This window comes from Psittacula echo (genome assembly GCF_963264785.1).
Source record: "Psittacula echo genome assembly, chromosome: 33".
Classification (NCBI taxonomy): domain Eukaryota; kingdom Metazoa; phylum Chordata; class Aves; order Psittaciformes; family Psittacidae; genus Psittacula; species Psittacula echo.
In genome coordinates, this window is record NC_137768.1 from 322,733 (window position 1) to 339,779 (window position 17,047).

Genomic DNA, 17,047 nt, shown 5'->3' on the forward strand with positions numbered 1-17,047 from the left:
AATGGATGTCAATGTTTGCCAATGGGTACAAAGGGTACCAATGGGTACCAATGGGTGCTGATGGATGTCAGTGGGTGCCAATGGATGTCAGTGGGTGCCAATGGGTGCTGATGTATGTCAGTGGGTGCAAATGGGTTTCAATGGATGTCAATGGGTACCAATGTGTATCAATGGGTGTCAGGGGGTACCAATGGGTACCAATGGGTGTCTATGAATGTCAATGGGTGTCAATGGATGTCAATGGGTATCAATGGGTGCCAATGGGTGTCAATGGATGTCAATGGGTGTCAATGGGTGTCAATGGGTGTCAATGGATGTCATTGGATGTCAATGGGTATCAATGGATGTCAATGGGTGTCAATGGGTATCAATGGGAGTCAGTGGATGTCAATGGTTGCCAATGGGTGTCAATGGGTACCAATGGATGTCAGTGGGTGCCAATGGGTATCAATGGGTGTCAGTGGGTGTCAATGGATGTCAATGGGTGTCAGTGGATGTCAATGGATGTCAAGGGATGTCAATGGGTGTCAATGGGTGTCAATGGGTGTCAATGGGTGTCAGTGGATGTCAATGGATGTCAATGGATGTCAATGGGTGTCAGTGGATGTCAATGGGTGTCAATGGGTGTCAATGGGTGTCAATGGGTGTCAATGGGTGTCAATGGATGTCAATGGGTGTCAGTGGATGTCAATGGATGTCAATGGATGTCAATGGGTGTCAATGGGTGTCAATGGGTGTCAGTGGGTGTCAATGGATGTCAATGGGTGTCAATGGGTGCCAATGGGTGTCAATGGGTGTCAATGGGTGTCAATGGGTGTCAATGGGTGTCAGTGGGTGTCAATGGGTGTCAATGGGTGTCAATGGATGTCAATGGATGTCAGTGGATGTCAATGGGTATCAATGGGTGTCAATGGGTGTCAATGGATGTCAATGGGTGTCAGTGGATGTCAATGGATGTCAATGGGTGTCAATGGGTGCCAATGGGTGTCAGTGGATGTCAATGGGTGCCAATGGGTGCCAATGGGCGCTGCGTTGCCCTGCAGGGATGAGCGGGCTGCGGGTGCTGGGCATGCACCACGACGCCGTCGTCTTCCTGCTGGAGCAGCTCCCGGGCGCCGGCTCCTGCTCCCGGTACCGCTTCCGGTACCACCCGCGCCGGGAGCGGGGCCCCCCCCACAGCCCCCCCCACAACCCCTCCGGCTGCGCCCGCGCCGAGCTCTACCTGCGGTGGGTGCCAAGGGGGAGAGGGGAGTGGGGGTCAATGGGGGTCAGTGGGGTCAATGGGAGTCAATGGGGGTCAATGGGGGTCAATGGGAGTCAATGGGTGTCAATGGGTATCAATGGGGGTCAATGGGTATCAATGGGAGTCAATGGGGGTCAATGGGTATCAATGGGTGTCAATGGGTGTCAATGGGTATCAATGGGGGTCAATGGGTATCAATGGGTATCAATGGGAGTCAATGGGTGTCAATGGGTATCAATGGGAGTCAATGGGGGTCAATGGGTATCAATGGGTACCAATGGGGGTCAATGGGTATCAGTGGGAGTCAATGGGGGCCAATGGGTATCAATGGGTATCAATGGGAGTCAATGGGTGTCAATGGGTATCAATGGAAGTCAATGGGGGTAAATGGGTATCAATGGGGGTCAATGGGAGTCAATGGGTGTCAATGGGTATCAATGGGGGTCAATGGGTATCAATGGGGGTCAGTGGGTATCAATGGGTATCAATGGGAGTCAATGGGTGTCAATGGGTATCAATGGGAGTCAATGGGGGTCAATGGGTATCAGTGGGAGTCAATGGGGGCCAATGGGTATCAATGGGTATCAATGGGAGTCAATGGGTGTCAATGGGGGTTAATGGGTATCAATGGGGGTCAATGGGAGTCAATGGGTATCAATGGGGGTTAATGGGTATCAATGGGGGTCAGTGGGTGTCAGTGGGGATCAATGGGTGTCAATGGGTATCAATGGGTATCAATGGGTGTCAATGGGTGTCAATGGGAGTCAATGGGGGTCAATGGGTATCAATGGGTTTCAATGGGGTCAATGGGTATCAATGGGTATCAATGGGTGTCAATGGCTGTCAGTGGGTGGCAATGGGTCCCAGTGGGTGTCAGTGGGCATCAATGGGTATCAATAGGTGTCAATGGGCATCAATGGGTACCTGTCTCCCTCCATCCACCCGCCCCCATTGCACCAGCAGCCCTGGGGCACTCCTTGGTGCCCCACAGCACCCATGGGTGCCCCATTGACCCCCCCTGTCTCCCCCCCATAGCAAATGCACCTTCGACATGTTCAGCTTCCTGGCATCCCAGCACCGCACCCTGCCCGAGGGGCCCCCCCCCCGCGAGGAGGAGGAGGATGAGGTGCAGCTCAAGCCCACCCGGTGAGCCCCATAGCACCCATGGGTGCTCTCAGCACGCACAGGTGGTGGTCGGGGTTGGGGGCACCCATGGGTGGTGGTTGGGGTTGGGGGCACCCATGGGTGGTGGCTGGGGGTCGGAGCACCCTTGGGTGCCCTGACCCCGTCCCCAGCCGTGCCACCAGCCTGGAGCTGCCCATGGCCATGCGCTTCCGGCACCTCAAGAGGACGGCGAAGGAGGCGGTCGGGGTCTATCGGTGAGGCCATGGTGGCAATGGGAGTCAGTGGGTATCAATGGGTGTCAATGGGTGTCAATGGGTATCAATGGGTGTCAATGGGTGTCAATGGGTATCAATGGGTGTCAATGGGTGGCAATGGGTGTCAATGGGTATCAATGGGTATCAATGGGGGTCAATGGGTGGCAATGGGAGTCAGTGGGTATCAATGGGGGTCAATGGGTGTCAATGGGTGTCAATGGGTATCAATGGGTGTCAATGGGTGTCAATGGGTGGCAATGAATGTCAATGGGAGTCAGTGGGTATCAATGGGTGTCAATGGGTGGCAATGGGTGTCAATGGGAGTCAGTGGGTATCAATGGGTGTCAATGGGTGTCAATGGGTATCAATGGGTGTCAATGGGTGTCAATGGGTATCAATGGGTGTCAATGGGTGTCAGTGGGTATGAATGGGTGTCAATGGGCATCAATGGGTGTCAATGGGCGTCAATGGGCGTCAATGGGTGTCAATGGGCATCAATGGGTATCAATGGGTGTCAATGGGTATCAATGGGTATCAATGGGTGTCAATGGGTATCAATGGGTATCAATGGGTGTCAATGGGTGGCAATGGGTGGCAATGGGTATCAATGGGTGTCAATGGGTATCAATGGGTGGCAATGGGTGTCAATGGGTATCAATGGGTGTCAATGGGTATCAATGGGTGTCAATGGGTGGCAATGGGTGGCAATGGGGGTCAATGGGGGTCAATGGGTATCAATGGGTGTCAATGGGTATCAATGGGTATCAATGGGTGGCAATGGGGGTCAATGGGTATGAATGGGTGTCAATGGGTGTCAATGGGCATCAATGGGCGTCAATGGGAATCAATGGGTGTCAATGGGCATCAATGGGTGTCAATGGGAATCAATGGGCGTCAATGGGAATCAATGGGTGTCAATGGGCATCAATGGGTATCAATGGGTATCAATGGGTGTCAATGGGTGTCAGTGGGTGTCAATGGGTCCCAGTGGGTGTCGATGGGTGTCAGTGGGTGTCAATGGGTCCCAATGGGTGTCAGTGGGTCCCAATGGGTGTCAATGGGTGTCAGTGGGTGTCAGTGGGTCCCAATGGGTGTAAATGGGTCCCAGTGGGTGTCAGGGAGTCCCAGTGGGTGTCAGTGGGTCCCAATGGGTGTCAGTGGGTCCCAGTGGGTGTCAATGGGTCCCAATGGGTGTCAGTGGGTCCCAGTGGGTGTCAATGGGTCCCAATGGGTGTCAGTGGGTCCCAGTGGGTGTCAATGGGTGTCAGTGGGTGTCAATGGGTCCCAATGGGTGTCAATGGGTCCCAATGGGTGTCAATGGGTCCCAGTGGGTGTCAGTGGGTCCCAGTGGGTGTCAATGGGTCCCAATGGGTGTCAGTGGGTCCCAGTGGGTGTCAATGGGTCCCAATGGGTGTCAATGGGTCCCAATGGGTGTCAATGGGTCCCAGTGGGTGTCAATGGGTCCCAATGGGTGTCAATGGGTCCCAATGGGTGTCAATGGGTCCCAATGGGTGTCAGTGGGTCCCAGTGGGTGTCAATGGGTCCCAATGGGTGTCAATGGGTCCCAGTGGGTGTCAATGGGTCCCAATGGGTGTCAATGGGTCCCAGTGGGTGTCAATGGGTCCCAATGGGTCCCACTGGGTGCTGTGCCTGTCCCAGCTCGGCCATCCACGGCCGGGGCCTGTTCTGCAAGCGGAACATCGAGGCCGGGGAGATGGTGATCGAGTACTCGGGCATCGTCGTGCGCTCCGTGCTCACCGACAAGAGGGAGAAGTTCTACGACAGCAAGGTGGGGCCGGGCCGCCCCATAGCGCGCCCCATAGCGCGCCCCATAGCGATGCCATGGGGACACCATAGAGACACCAGGGGGGCACCAAAGGGATGCCATGGGGACACCTTCAGGACACCCTGAGGATGATGTCCCCAGCCCCACCGCTCCCCACTAACACCATTGGGAGCTCCCCAGCCCCATAGCTCCCTTCCTCAGCCCCATAGGCTATCCTCAACCCCAGAGCATGTCCCCAGCCCCATAGGACCGCTCCAGCCCCATAGCGATCTCCCAACCCCATAACTCCCCTCCCCAGCCCCACTGCTCCCCACTAAAACCATTGTGACCTCTCCAGCCCCATAGGGTATCCTCAACCACATAGCACGTCCCCAGCCCCCTAGGATCTCCTCCACCCCATAGCACGTCCCCAGCCCCATAGCTCCCCTACCCAGCCCCATAGCACGTCCCCAGCCCCCTAGGATCTCCTCCACCCCATAGCACGTCCCCAGCCCCATAGCACGTCCCCAGCCCCATAGCTCCCCTCCCCAGCCCCATAGCCCATCCCCAGCCCCCTAGGATCTCCTCCACCCCATAGCCCATCCCCAGCCCCCTAGGATCTCCTCCACCCCATAGCCCGTGCCCAGCCCCCTAGGATCTCCTCCACCCCATAGCACATCCCCAGCCCCATAGCTCCCCTCCCCAGCCCCATAGCACGTCCCCAGTCCCATAGCTCCCCTCCCCAGCCCCATAGCCCATCCCCAGCCCCATAGCTCCCCTCCCCAGCCCCATAGCACATCCCCAGCCCCATAGCTCCCCTCCCCAGCCCCATAGCACATCCCCAGCCCCATAGCTCCCCTCCCCAGCCCCATAGCACATCCCCAGCCCCATAGCTCCCCTCCCCAGCCCCATAGCACGTCCCCAGCCCCATAGCCCATCCCCAGCCCCATAGCACATCCCCAGCCCCATAGCACATCCCCAGCCCCATAGCTCCCCTCCCCAGCCCCATAGCCCATCCCCAGCCCCCTAGGATCTCCTCCACCCCATAGCCCGTGCCCAGCCCCCTAAGTGCCGCCCCCGGGCCCGCTTCCCCGCCGCAGGGCATCGGGTGCTACATGTTCCGCATGGACGCGGCGGAGGTGGTGGACGCCACCATGCACGGCAGCGCCGCGCGCTTCATCAACCACTCGTGCGAGCCCAACTGCTACTCGCGGGTGATCCAGGTGGAGGGCGCCAAGCACATCGTGATCTTCGCCCTGCGCCGCATCCTGCGCGGCGAGGAGCTCACCTACGACTACAAGTTCCCCATCGAGGAGCCGGCGGCCAAGCTGCCCTGCAACTGCGGCGCCAAGCGCTGCCGCCGCTTCCTCAACTGAGGCCCGGGGCGGGGGGGGGGGGGGTGGGGGGGTGGGGGTATGGGGCCCTGGAGGTGTCTATTGGGGATGGGAGGTGGTTGGAGGTCAATGGGAGGTGGTGGAGAGGAGATATGGAGGTGGCCATGAAGCCCTTGAGATGCTTACAAGTGATGGAGATGGATTCTCGAGGTAGTTATGGGGCCCTGGAGGTGTCTATTGGGGATGGGAGGTGGTTGGAGGTCAATGGGAGGTGGTAGAGAGGAGATATGGAGGTGGCCATGAAGCCCTTGAGATGCTTACAAGTGATGGAGATGGATTCTCGAGGTAGTTATGGGGCCCTGGAGGTGTCTATTGGGGATGGGAGGTGGTTGGAGGTCAATAGGAGGTGGTGGAGAGGAGATATGGAGGTGGCCATGAAGCCCTTGAGATGTTTACAAGTGATGGAGATGGATTCTCGAGGTAGTTATGGGGCCCTGGAGGTGTCTCTAGGGGATGGGAGGTGGTTGGAGGTCAATGGGAGGTGGTAGAGAGGAGATATGGAGGTGGCCATGAAGCCCTTGAGATGCTTACAAGTGATGGAGATGGATTCTCGAGGTAGTTATGGGGCCCTGGAGGTGTCTCTAGGGGATGAGAAGTGGTTGGAGGTCAAGGGGAGCTCCTAAAGAGGAGATATGGAGGTGGCCATGAAGCCCTTGAGATGCTTACAAGTGATGGAGATGGATTCTCGAGGTAGTTATGGGGTCCTGGAGGTGTCTATTGGGGATGGGAGGTGGTTGGAGGTCAATAGGAGGTGGTGGAGAGGAGATATGGAGGTGGCCATGAAGCCCTTGAGATGTTTACAAGTGATGGAGATGGATTCTCGAGGTAGTTATGGGGTCCTGGAGGTGTCTATTGGGGATGGGAGGTGGTTGGAGGTCAATAGGAGGTGGTAGAGAGGAGATATGGAGGTGGCCATGAAGCCCTTGAGATGCCTACAGCCAATGGGAAGTGATGGAGATGGATTCTCGAGGTAGTTATGGGGCCCTGGAGGTGTCTCTAGGGGATGGGAGGTGGTTGGAGGTCAATGGGAGGTGGTGGAGAGGAGATATGGAGGTGGCCATGAAGCCCTTGAGATGCTTACAAGTGATGGAGATGGATTCTCGAGGTAGTTATGGGGTCCTGGAGGTGTCTATTGGGGATGGGAGGTGGTTGGAGGTCAATAGGAGGTGGTAGAGAGGAGATATGGAGGTGGCCATGAAGCCCTTGAGGTGCCTGCAGCCAATGGGGGACCTGCTATGGGGCGCTCCTGAAGCCCTGCAGCTGCCTCCAGCCAATGGGGAGCCAGGAACACTCCATGGACGCCAACCCCCAGCCAATGGGGAGCAAGGAACGCTCAATGGACGCCAACCCCCAGCCAATGGGGAGCAAGGAACGCTCAATGAACGCCAACCCCCAGCCAATGGGGAGCAAGGAACGCTCAATGGACGCCAACCCCCAGCCAATGGGGAGACGGGATTTGGGGCCAATGGAAGCCCTGGAGATGCCTGCAGCCAATGGGGAGGCGGGACCTGGACCGTGCACGGACCCCTCCTTGGGTGCACTGAGGAGCACCCATGGGTGCTATGGGGCACCCGCAGCCCCACGTGGGGCCCAAGGGCCCGTTTGGGGCGCTTTTTGTACAATAAACGAGGCCACGCCCCTTCCATGGCTCCGCCCCCTTTCTCCCGTGGCCCCGCCCCCCCGCGCTCGCCCCGCCCCTCTCCCCCCCCTCCCCGCTCTCATTGGCTGCCCCGTCTCTATGGTAACCCCGCCGGTCCGTGCTGCCTCCGCCCCTTCCCCACAGTCCCGTCCCCATTGGCCAAGCCCCCGTCTCTATGGCAACGCCCCCTCCGGCTCCGCCCCGTTCCCCCGCGCTGCCCAGTCCCGTCCGGGCTTCCCCGTTTGGCTCCGCCCCTTCCGCGCTCCCATTGGCTGAGCGGCCGCCGCCGCGCACGCGCGCGGGAAGGGGCGGGGCCGGAAGCGGAAGCGCTGCTCGGGGCTGGCGGCGACGCGGAGGTAACGGAGCGGGCCCGGGCGCTTGTGGGGCCCAAAGGGGGGGTTATGGGGCAGTTATGGGTCCAAAGGGGGGTTATGGGGCAGTTATGGGTCCAAAGGGGGGGTTATGGGGCAGTCGTGGGTCCCAAGGGGGGGTTATGGGGCAGTTATGGGTCCAAAGGGGGGGTTATGGGGCAGTTATGGGTCCAAAGGGGGGGTTATGGGGCAGTTGTGGGGCCCAAAGGGGGGGTTGTGGGGCAGTTATGGGTCCCAAGGGGGGTTATGGGGCAGTTGTGGGTCCCAAAGGGGGGTTATGGGGCAGTTATGGGGCCCAAAGGGGGGTTATGGGGCAGTTGTGGGTCCAAAGGGGGGTTATGGGGCAGTTATGGGTCCCAAGGGGGGTTATGGGGCAGTTGTGGGTCCAAAGGGGGGGTTATGGGGCAGTTATGGGTCCAAAGGGGGGTTATGGGGCAGTTGTGGGTCTCAAGGGGGGGTTATGGGGCAGTTGTGGGTCCAAAGGGGGGTTATGGGGCAGTTGTGGGTCCAAAGGGGGGTTATGGGGCAGTTGTGGGTCCCAAGGGGGGGTTATGGGGCAGTTATGGGTCCCAAGGGGGGTTATGGGGCAGTTATGGGTCCAAAGGGGGGTTATGGGGCAGTTGTGGGTCTCAAGGGGGGGTTATGGGGCAGTTGTGGGTCCAAAGGGGGGTTATGGGGCAGTTGTGGGTCCCAAGGGGGGGTTATGGGGCAGTTATGGGTCCCAAGGGGGGGTTATGGGGCAGTTATGGGTCCAAAGGGGGGGTTATGGGGCAGTTGTGGGGCCCAAAGGGGGGGTTATGGGGCAGTTATGGGTCCCAAGGGGGGGTTATGGGGCAGTTATGGGTCCAAAGGGGGGGTTATGGGGCAGTTGTGGGTCCCAAGGGGGGGTTATGGGGCAGTTATGGGTCCAAAGGGGGGGTTATGGGGCAGTTATGGGTCCAAAGGGGGGGTTATGGGGCAGTTATGGGTCCAAAGGGGGGTTATGGGGCAGTTGTGGGTCCCAAGGGGGGGTTATGGGGCAGTTATGGGTCCAAAGGGGGGTTATGGGGCAGTTGTGGGTCCCAAGGGGGGGTTATGGGGCTGGGGGGGTCACTTGTGGGGCAGAGCTGAGCTGTGGGGCGCAGATGAACCTGGAGCGCGTCTCCAATGAGGACAAGTTGGAGCTGTGCCGCAAGTACTACCTGGGTGAGCCCCACGGCGCCCTATAGGCACCCCGTAGACCCCCCTAGATCCCCTATAGATCCCCATAGACTCCCTTTCCTCCCCCCATAACCCCTTATAGACTCCCACAGACCCCTATAGGCCCCCATAGATCCCTATGGAGCCCTATAGATCCCCATAGACTCCCTTTCCCCCCCCCATAACCCCTTATAGACTCCCACAGACCCCTATAGGCCCCCCTAGATCCCCTATAGATCCCCATAGACTCCCTTTCCCCCCCCCATAACCCCTTATAGACTCCCACAGACCCCTATAGGCCCCCATAGATCCCCTATAGATCCCCATAGACTCCCTTTCCTCCCCCCATAACCCCTTATAGACTCCCACAGACCCCTATAGGCCCCCCTAGATCCCCTATAGATCCCCATAGACTCCCTTCCCCCCCCCATAACCCCTTATAGACTCCCACAGACCCCTATAGGCCCCCCTAGATCCCCTATAGATCCCCATAGACTCCCTTTCCTCCCCCCATAACCCCTTATAGACTCCCACAGACCCCTATAGGCCCCCATAGATCCCTATGGACCCCTATAGACCTCCAGAGGCCCCGTTTTCCTCCCCATAGACCCCCTTTTCCCCCCACCATAACCCCCTATAGATCCCCTATAGACTCCCATAGGCCCCTATAGACCCCGATAGACCTGGTTTTCTTCCCCATAGACCCCCATAACCTGCCATAGCCCCCCCCATAGAGCCCTTATATACACCTATAGATGCCCATAGAGCCCCTATAGAGCCCTATAGGCCCTGTTCCATAGGGGGCTTTGCGCTGCTGCCCTTCCTGTGGCTGGTGAACGTGGTCTGGTTCTTCCGCGAGGCCTTCGTGGCCCCCCCCTATGGGGAGCAGCCGCTCATCCGCCGCTGTGAGTGCCCTATGGGGGCTATGGGGGTCTATAGGGGGGCTATAGGGGTTCTATGGGGGTCTATAGGGGTTCTATGGGGGTGTCTGGGTGTTTATAGGAGTCCATGGGGGGTCTATAGGGGTCCATGGGGGGTCTATAGGGGGCTATGGGGGTTCTGTAGGGGTCCATGGGGGGTCTATAGGGGTCCATGGGGGTTCTATAGGGGGCTATGGGGGGTCTATAGGGGGCTATGGGGTATCTATAGGGGTCTATGAGGTGTCTATAGGGAGCTATGGGGTATCTATAGGGGTCTATGAGGTGTCTATAGGGAGCTATGGGGTATCTATAGGGGTCTATGAGGCGTCTATAGGGAGCTATGGGGGACTATAGGGGTGTCTGGGTTTCTATAGTGGTTCTATGGGGTGTCTATAAGGGTCTGTGGGGGCTCTATGGGGCTCTGTAGGAGGTCTATGGGGTCTCTATAGGGGTCTATAGGGGGTGGCAGGACGGTTCAGTTGTTAACATGGGGGTGTCCCCCCCTTTTCTCCCCCCTGTTCCTCCCTTATCCCCCCCCATACCCCCCCTTCCACCCCCTATATCCCCCCATATCTGCCTGTATATCACCTATATACCCCCATATGTTCCCGTATCTCACCTATATGTACCTATACTGCCCATATATCCCCTATATATTATCTATACCCCACTGTATATCCCCTTTATACCCGTGTATATTCCCTATATCCCCCTGTATCTCCCCTATGTACAACTGGATCGCCCATATATCCCTCATATGTTATCTATACCCCCCCATATTCCCCCTACATCCACTTATATACTCTATACTGCTATACATCCCGTATACCCTGTATATATTCCCTCTATACCCCTATATCACTCCTTATATCCCCTATATCCCTCCTATACCCCCTGTATCCTCCTGTATCTCCCATACGTGCTTCTTATATACCCCTATATATACACTTATATATCTCTATATCACTTCATATATGTTCCTGTATGTGCTCCTCCTATATATATATTTCTATACCCCTTATATATACCCCTATATAATCCTATACCCACTGTAAATACCTATATACTTCCATATCACTCCATATGGATCCCTACACATGCTTCTATATATACCCCTATATCCCCTATATAATCCCCATATATCCGTGTATATGCCCCATGTATTCCCTATACGCCCATATACGCCTGTATATACTCTATACACCCCTATATACCCCTGTATATTCCCTATATGTACTCCTATATATACCTATATATATACCACTATATATTTGTATATGTACCCCTATATACTCCTATATGTGCTTCTATGTACCCCTTTATATACCCCTATATGTACCCCTATGTACCCCTATATACCCCTATGTACCCCTATATACCCCTATGTACCCCGATATACCCCTATGTACCCCTATATGTACCCCAATATGTACCCCAATATGTACCCCTATATACCCCTATGTACGCCGATATGTACCCCTATATACCCCTATGTACCCCAATATGTACCCCTATATACCCCTATGTACCCCAATATACCCCTATATACCCCTATGTACCCCGATATACCCCTATATGTACCCCTATATACCCCTATATGTACCCCTATATACCCCTATATGTACCCCTATGTACCCCTATATACCCCTATATATACCCCTATATACCCCTATATGTACCCCTATGTACCCCTATGTACCCCTATATACCCCTATGAACTCCTATATACCCCTATATATACCCCTATATGTATCCCTATATATACCCCTATATGTACTTCTATATATACCCCTATATGTACCCCTATATATACCCCTATATGTACCCCTATGTACCCCTATATACCCCTATGTACCCCTATATACTCCTATATACCCCTATATATACCCCTATATGTACCCCTATATATACCCCTATATGTACCCTTATATATACCCCTATATATACCCCTATATACCCCTATATGTACTCCTATATATACCCCTATATACCCCTGTATGTACCCCTATATACCCCTATATACCCCTGTATGTACCCCTATATACCCCTATATATACCCCTATATATACCCCTATATGTACCCCTATATATACCCCTATATATACCCCTATGTATCCCTGTATGTACCCCTATATACCCCTATGTACCCCTGTATGTACCCCTATATATACCCCTATATACCCCTGTATGTACCCCTATATACCCCTATATACCCCTGTATGTACCCCTATATACCCCTATATATACCCCTATATATACCCCTATATATACCCCTATATATACCCCTATGTACCCCTGTATGTACCCCTATATATACCCCTATATACCCCTGTATGTACCCCTATATACCCCTATATATACCCCTATATATACCCCTATCTATACCCCTATATATACCCCTATGTACCCCTGTATGTACCCCTATATATACCCCTATGTACCCCTGTATGTACCCCTATATATACCCCTATATACCCCTGTATGTACCCCTATATACCCTATATATACCCCTATATATACCCCTATATATACCCCTATATATACCCCTATGTACCCCTGTATGTACCCCTATATATACCCCTATATACCCCTATATACCCCTATATATACCCCTATATATATCCCTATATATACCCCTATATATACCCCTATGTACCCCTGTATGTACCCCTATATATACCCCTATGTACCCCTGTATGTACCCCTATATACCCCTATGTCCCCCTATGTCCCCCCGTACCCCCCAGACGTTCGCCGCTCCGCTCTGGGGCTGGGCCTCTGGGGGCTGGGCCTGGGGGCCTGGGTCGGGGTGTTCCAAACGCAGCGCGCGCGGTGGGGGGCCTGGGGCGACTTCCTGGCCTTCACCCTGCCCCTGGGCACCCCCTGAACCCCCCCGCGCCGCCATCACATGGACTCGCCCTCGGGATCCGCCATTGCTTGTGGCGGGGGGGGGGGGGGGGGGGGGAACCAACCCCCCCCTCCCCACCGGAACGTGGAAGCGGCCGCGGAGGAGAGCGAGGCCCCGGCACCGACCCCCCCCCTACCTCGGAGGGAGTTGGGATCGTCCGGATGGAGCGGGGGGAACACCCCCCCCCCCCAGTGGGATGGGGCCGGAGGGGAGGTGAGGGGGGAATGGGGTAAAATGAGGGGGGAATGGGGTAAAATGGGAGGAAATGGGGTAAAATGGGGGGAAATGGGTTAAAATGGGGCTTAAAATGAGGGGAAATGGGGTAAAATGAGGGTTAAAATGGGGGGAAATGGGGTAAAATGGGGGAAATGGGTTAAAGGGGGGAATGGGTTAAAATGGGGCTTAAAATGAGGGGAAATGGGGTAAAATGAGGGGCAAAATGGGGGGAAATGAGGGAAAATGGGAGGAAATGGGTTAAAGGGGGGAAATGGGTTAAAATGGGGCTTAAAATGAGGGGAAATGGGGTAAAATGAGGGTTAAAATGGGGAAAATGGGAGGAAATGGGTGAAAGGGGGGAAATGGATTAAAATGGGGCTTAAAATGAGGGAAATGGGGTAAAATGAGGGGCAAAATGGGGGGAAATGGGGTAAAATGGGGGGAAATGAGGGAAAATGGGAGGAAATGGGTTAAAGGGGGGAAATGGGTTAAAATGGGGCTTAAAATGAGGGGAAATGGGGTAAAATGAGGGTTAAAATGGGGGGAAATGGGGTAAAATAGGCGGAAATGAGAGAAAATGGGAGGAAATGGGTTAAAATGGGGCTTAAAATGGGGGGAAATAGGGGAATGGAGGGAAAATGGGAGGAAATGGGTTAAAGGGGGGAAATGGGGTAAAATGGGTTAAAAGGAGGGAAAATGGGAGGAAATGGGTTAAAATGGGGCTTGAGATGCGGTAAAATAGGGGAAATGAGGGAAAATGGGACGAAATGGGTTAAAGGGGGGGAAAATGGGAGGAAATGGGTTAAAATGAGGGGAAATGGGGTAAAATGAGGCTTAAAATGGGGGGCAAGTGGTAAAATGAGGCTTAAAGTGAGGGGAATGGGTGGAAATGGGTTAAAATGAGGGAAAATGGGAGGAAATGGGTTAAAATGAGGCTTCAAGTCGGAGAAACGTTAAAATGGGGGAAAAACGGGGGAAATGGGTGGGGAATGGGTTAACATGGGGGCAAATGGGTTAAAATGAGGCTTAAAGTGGGGGGAATGAGTTAAAATGGGGTAAAATTGGGAAAAAACTAGGGAGAAGCGGGTTAAACCGGGGGCAAACTGGGTTAAAATGGGTTAAAGCGGGTTTTTTACCCCAAACCTGGGGATTTACCTCAGATTCGGGGGAGGGGGGCAGAAAATGGCGGCCGGGGGGGTGGGGGTCGACGCAAAATGGCGGCGGGAGGTACCATAACGGCACTGGGGGGGGGGGGGGGGGCACCCCTGTCCCTGGGCTGTACCATGGGCTCTAGGGGGGAGGGGGGGAAATGGGGACCCCCCCCCCCCGTTGTGTTTTGGGGGTGCTGATTGTGTGTGTGTGTCCCCCCCACAGGAGCGGTGACGTCGTGTGACGTCAGAGAAAGGACTCGACGCCGATCCCCCCCTCTGTTTAATGCGGGTTTGGTGCGTTCCGACCCCCGCGACCCGCGGCGCGTTCATTAAAGCCGCTTTGGCCCCGCCCACTCTGTGCTCATTGGCTGGGGGAGGTGGGGGCGTGGCCTCGCGGCGGGGTGGGCGGGGCCAAGGGGGGCGAGAGAGCCCCGCTGGGGCGCCATGTTGGACTACATCTCCCATCACCCCCCGCGCCACATCCGGGTCTCCCGCCTTCCCGCTCGGCACCTCCCTTGCCGGAAGTGGGCGAGCGGCACTTCCGGCGTCCGCCGCGCGCCGTCACGATGGAGGAGCTGGGGCTGCTGAGCGAGAAAGCGCAGGTGAGGCCCGGAACGGCGCGGAATCGGCGCAAATCAGCCCAAAATCGGCACAAATCAGCCCAAAATCGGCACAAATCAGCCCAAAATCGGCGCAAATCAGCCCAAAATCGGCGCAAATCAGCCCAAAATCGGCACAAATCAGCCCAAAATCGGCGCAAATCAGCCCAGAACAGCCCAAATGGCACCAAATTAGCCCAAAACCAGCCCGAATGGCACCAAAGCAGCCAGAAACGGCCCCAAATCGCCCTAAACCAGCCCCGAATCAGCCCAAAATCAGCCCAAATCACCCCAAAACAGCCGAAATGGGACCAGAAGAGAGAGAAACGGCCCAAAACGGGCCCGAGTCACCCCAAAATCACCCCGAAACAGCCCCAAATCGCCCCCAAACTGCCCCAAATCCCCCCAAACTGCCCCAAATCCCCCCCAAACTGCCCCAAATCGCCCCCAAACTGCCCAAATCGCCCCCAAACTGCCCCAAATCCCCCCCAAACTGCCCCAAATCCCCCCAAACTGCCCCAAATCCCCCCAAACTGCCCCAAATCCCCCCCAAACTGCCCCAAATCCCCTGGGTTGACCCCCAACCGCCCCTCACCCCCCCCAGGAGGAGCTGCCGGCCCTGGCCGCCCCCAGGCCCCCCCGGGGCTGTCCTTCCTGGTGCCTGAGCCCGAGGACCTGGAGGACCTCTACAGCCGCTACAAGGTAGGGGGGCGTGGGGGGGCCTAGAGCGGGCAGTGGGGGCAATGGGGATCAATGGGGGCAATGGGGATCAATGGAGCTCAATGGGGATCAATAGGGGTCAATGGGGGGCAGTGGGGGCAATGGGGATCAATGGGGGCAGTGGGGATCAATGGGGGCAATGGGGATCAATGGAGCTCAATGGGGATCAATAGGGGTCAATGGGGGGCAGTGGAGGCAATGGGGATCAATGGGGGCAGTGGGGATCAATGGGGGCAATGGGGATCAATGGAGCTCAATGGGGATCAATAGGGGTCAATGGGGGGCAGTGGGGGCAATGGGGATCAATGGGGGCAGTGGGGATCAATGGGGGCAATGGGGATCAATGGGGGCAATGGGGATCAATGGAGCTCAATGGGGATCAATAGGGGTCAATGGGGGGCAGTGGGGGTCAATGGGGGGCAGTGGGGTCAATGGGGATCAATAGGGGGCAGTGGGGGGCAATGGGGTCAATAGGGATCAATGGGGTCAATGGATATCAATAGGGGTCAATGGGGTCAATGGGGTCAATGGGGATCAATGGGGTCAATAGGGGTCAATGGGGATCAATGGGGTCAATAGGGATCAATGGGGTCAATGGGGATCAATGGGGTCAATAGGGATCAATGGGGTCAATAGGGGTCAATGGGTATCAATAGGGGTCAGTGAGGATCAATGAGGTCAATGGAGATCAATGGGGTCAGTGGGGATCAATGGGGTCAATGGGGTCAATGGGGATCAATGGAGTCAGTGGGGATCAATGGGGTCAATGGAGATCAATGGGGTCAGTGGGGATCAATGGGGTCAATGGGGTCAATGGAGATCAATGGGGTCAGTGGGGATCAATGGGGTCAGTGGGGATCAATGGGGTCAATGGGGTCAATGGAGATCAATGGGGTCAGTGGGGATCAATGGGGTCAATGGGGTCAATGGGGATCAATGGGGTCAATGGAGATCAATAGGGAGCAATAGGAATCAATGGGTTGAATATTGATTATTATGGGCTGGATATTGACTATTATGGGTTGGCTGTTGACTATTATGGGTTGGATCTTGACTATTATGGGTTGGTTATTGACTATTATGGGTTGGCTATTGACTATTATGGGCTGGATCTTGACTATTATGGGTTGGATATTGACTATTATGGGTTGGCTGTTGACTATTATGGGTTGGCTATTGACTATTATGGGCTGGATCTTGACTATTATGGGTTGGCTGTTGACTATTATGGGTTAGATGTTGACTATTATGGGTTGGATCTTGACTATTATGGGTTGGATCTTGACTATTATGGGTTGGCTGTTGACTATTATGGGTTGGCTATTGACTATTATGGGCTGGATATTGACTCTTATGGGTTGGATATTGACTATTATGGGCTGGATATTGACTATTATGGGCTGGCTGTTGACTATTATGGGTTGGATATTGACTATTATGGGTTGGATATTGACTATTATGGGTTGGATATTGACTATTATGGGCTGGATGTTGACTATTATGGGTTGGCTGTTGACTATTATGGGCTGGCTGTTGACTATTATGGGTTAGATGTTGATTATT

At 55.2% G+C, this 17,047-nt stretch overlaps 2 protein-coding genes across 2 annotated transcripts in view; both read left to right on the forward strand.

Moving 5' to 3' along the window:
* KMT2B (lysine methyltransferase 2B) overlaps positions 1–5,764 on the forward strand; it is a gene marked incomplete at its 5' end in the record, with an annotated part of 46,716 nt that extends 40,952 nt beyond the window's left edge. Inside the window, 5 exon segments of the mRNA XM_080636437.1 lie at positions 1,044–1,227; positions 2,279–2,389; positions 2,539–2,622; positions 4,282–4,411; positions 5,488–5,764. Coding sequence (XP_080492563.1) covers positions 1,044–1,227; positions 2,279–2,389; positions 2,539–2,622; positions 4,282–4,411; positions 5,488–5,763 — 785 coding nt within the window. The 3' untranslated portion in view covers position 5,764.
* A 1,966-nt stretch (positions 5,765–7,730) lies between these two features.
* Positions 7,731–15,472, forward strand: PSENEN (presenilin enhancer, gamma-secretase subunit). The gene is made up of 6 exons (XM_080636457.1): positions 7,731–7,776; positions 8,916–8,976; positions 9,771–9,875; positions 12,638–13,011; positions 14,389–14,767; positions 15,369–15,472. Exons 2-4 carry the CDS (start codon positions 8,916–8,918, stop codon positions 12,775–12,777), a joined length of 306 nt encoding a protein of 101 aa, XP_080492583.1. The 5' UTR covers positions 7,731–7,776; the 3' UTR covers positions 12,778–13,011; positions 14,389–14,767; positions 15,369–15,472.
* The last annotated feature ends 1,575 nt before the right edge of the window (positions 15,473–17,047 follow it).

Bases quoted from the DNA above. Each gene is read 5' to 3' on its own strand.
- PSENEN (XM_080636457.1), top strand. From the start codon at position 8,916: ATGAACCTGGAGCGCGTCTCCAATGAGGACAAGTTGGAGCTGTGCCGC. The intron at 8,977-9,770 runs GTGAGCCCCACG...CCTGTTCCATAG, and splicing joins GTGCCGCAAGTACTACCTGG to GGGGCTTTGCGCTGCTGCCC. The intron at 9,876-12,637 runs GTGAGTGCCCTA...CGTACCCCCCAG, and splicing joins GCAGCCGCTCATCCGCCGCT to ACGTTCGCCGCTCCGCTCTG.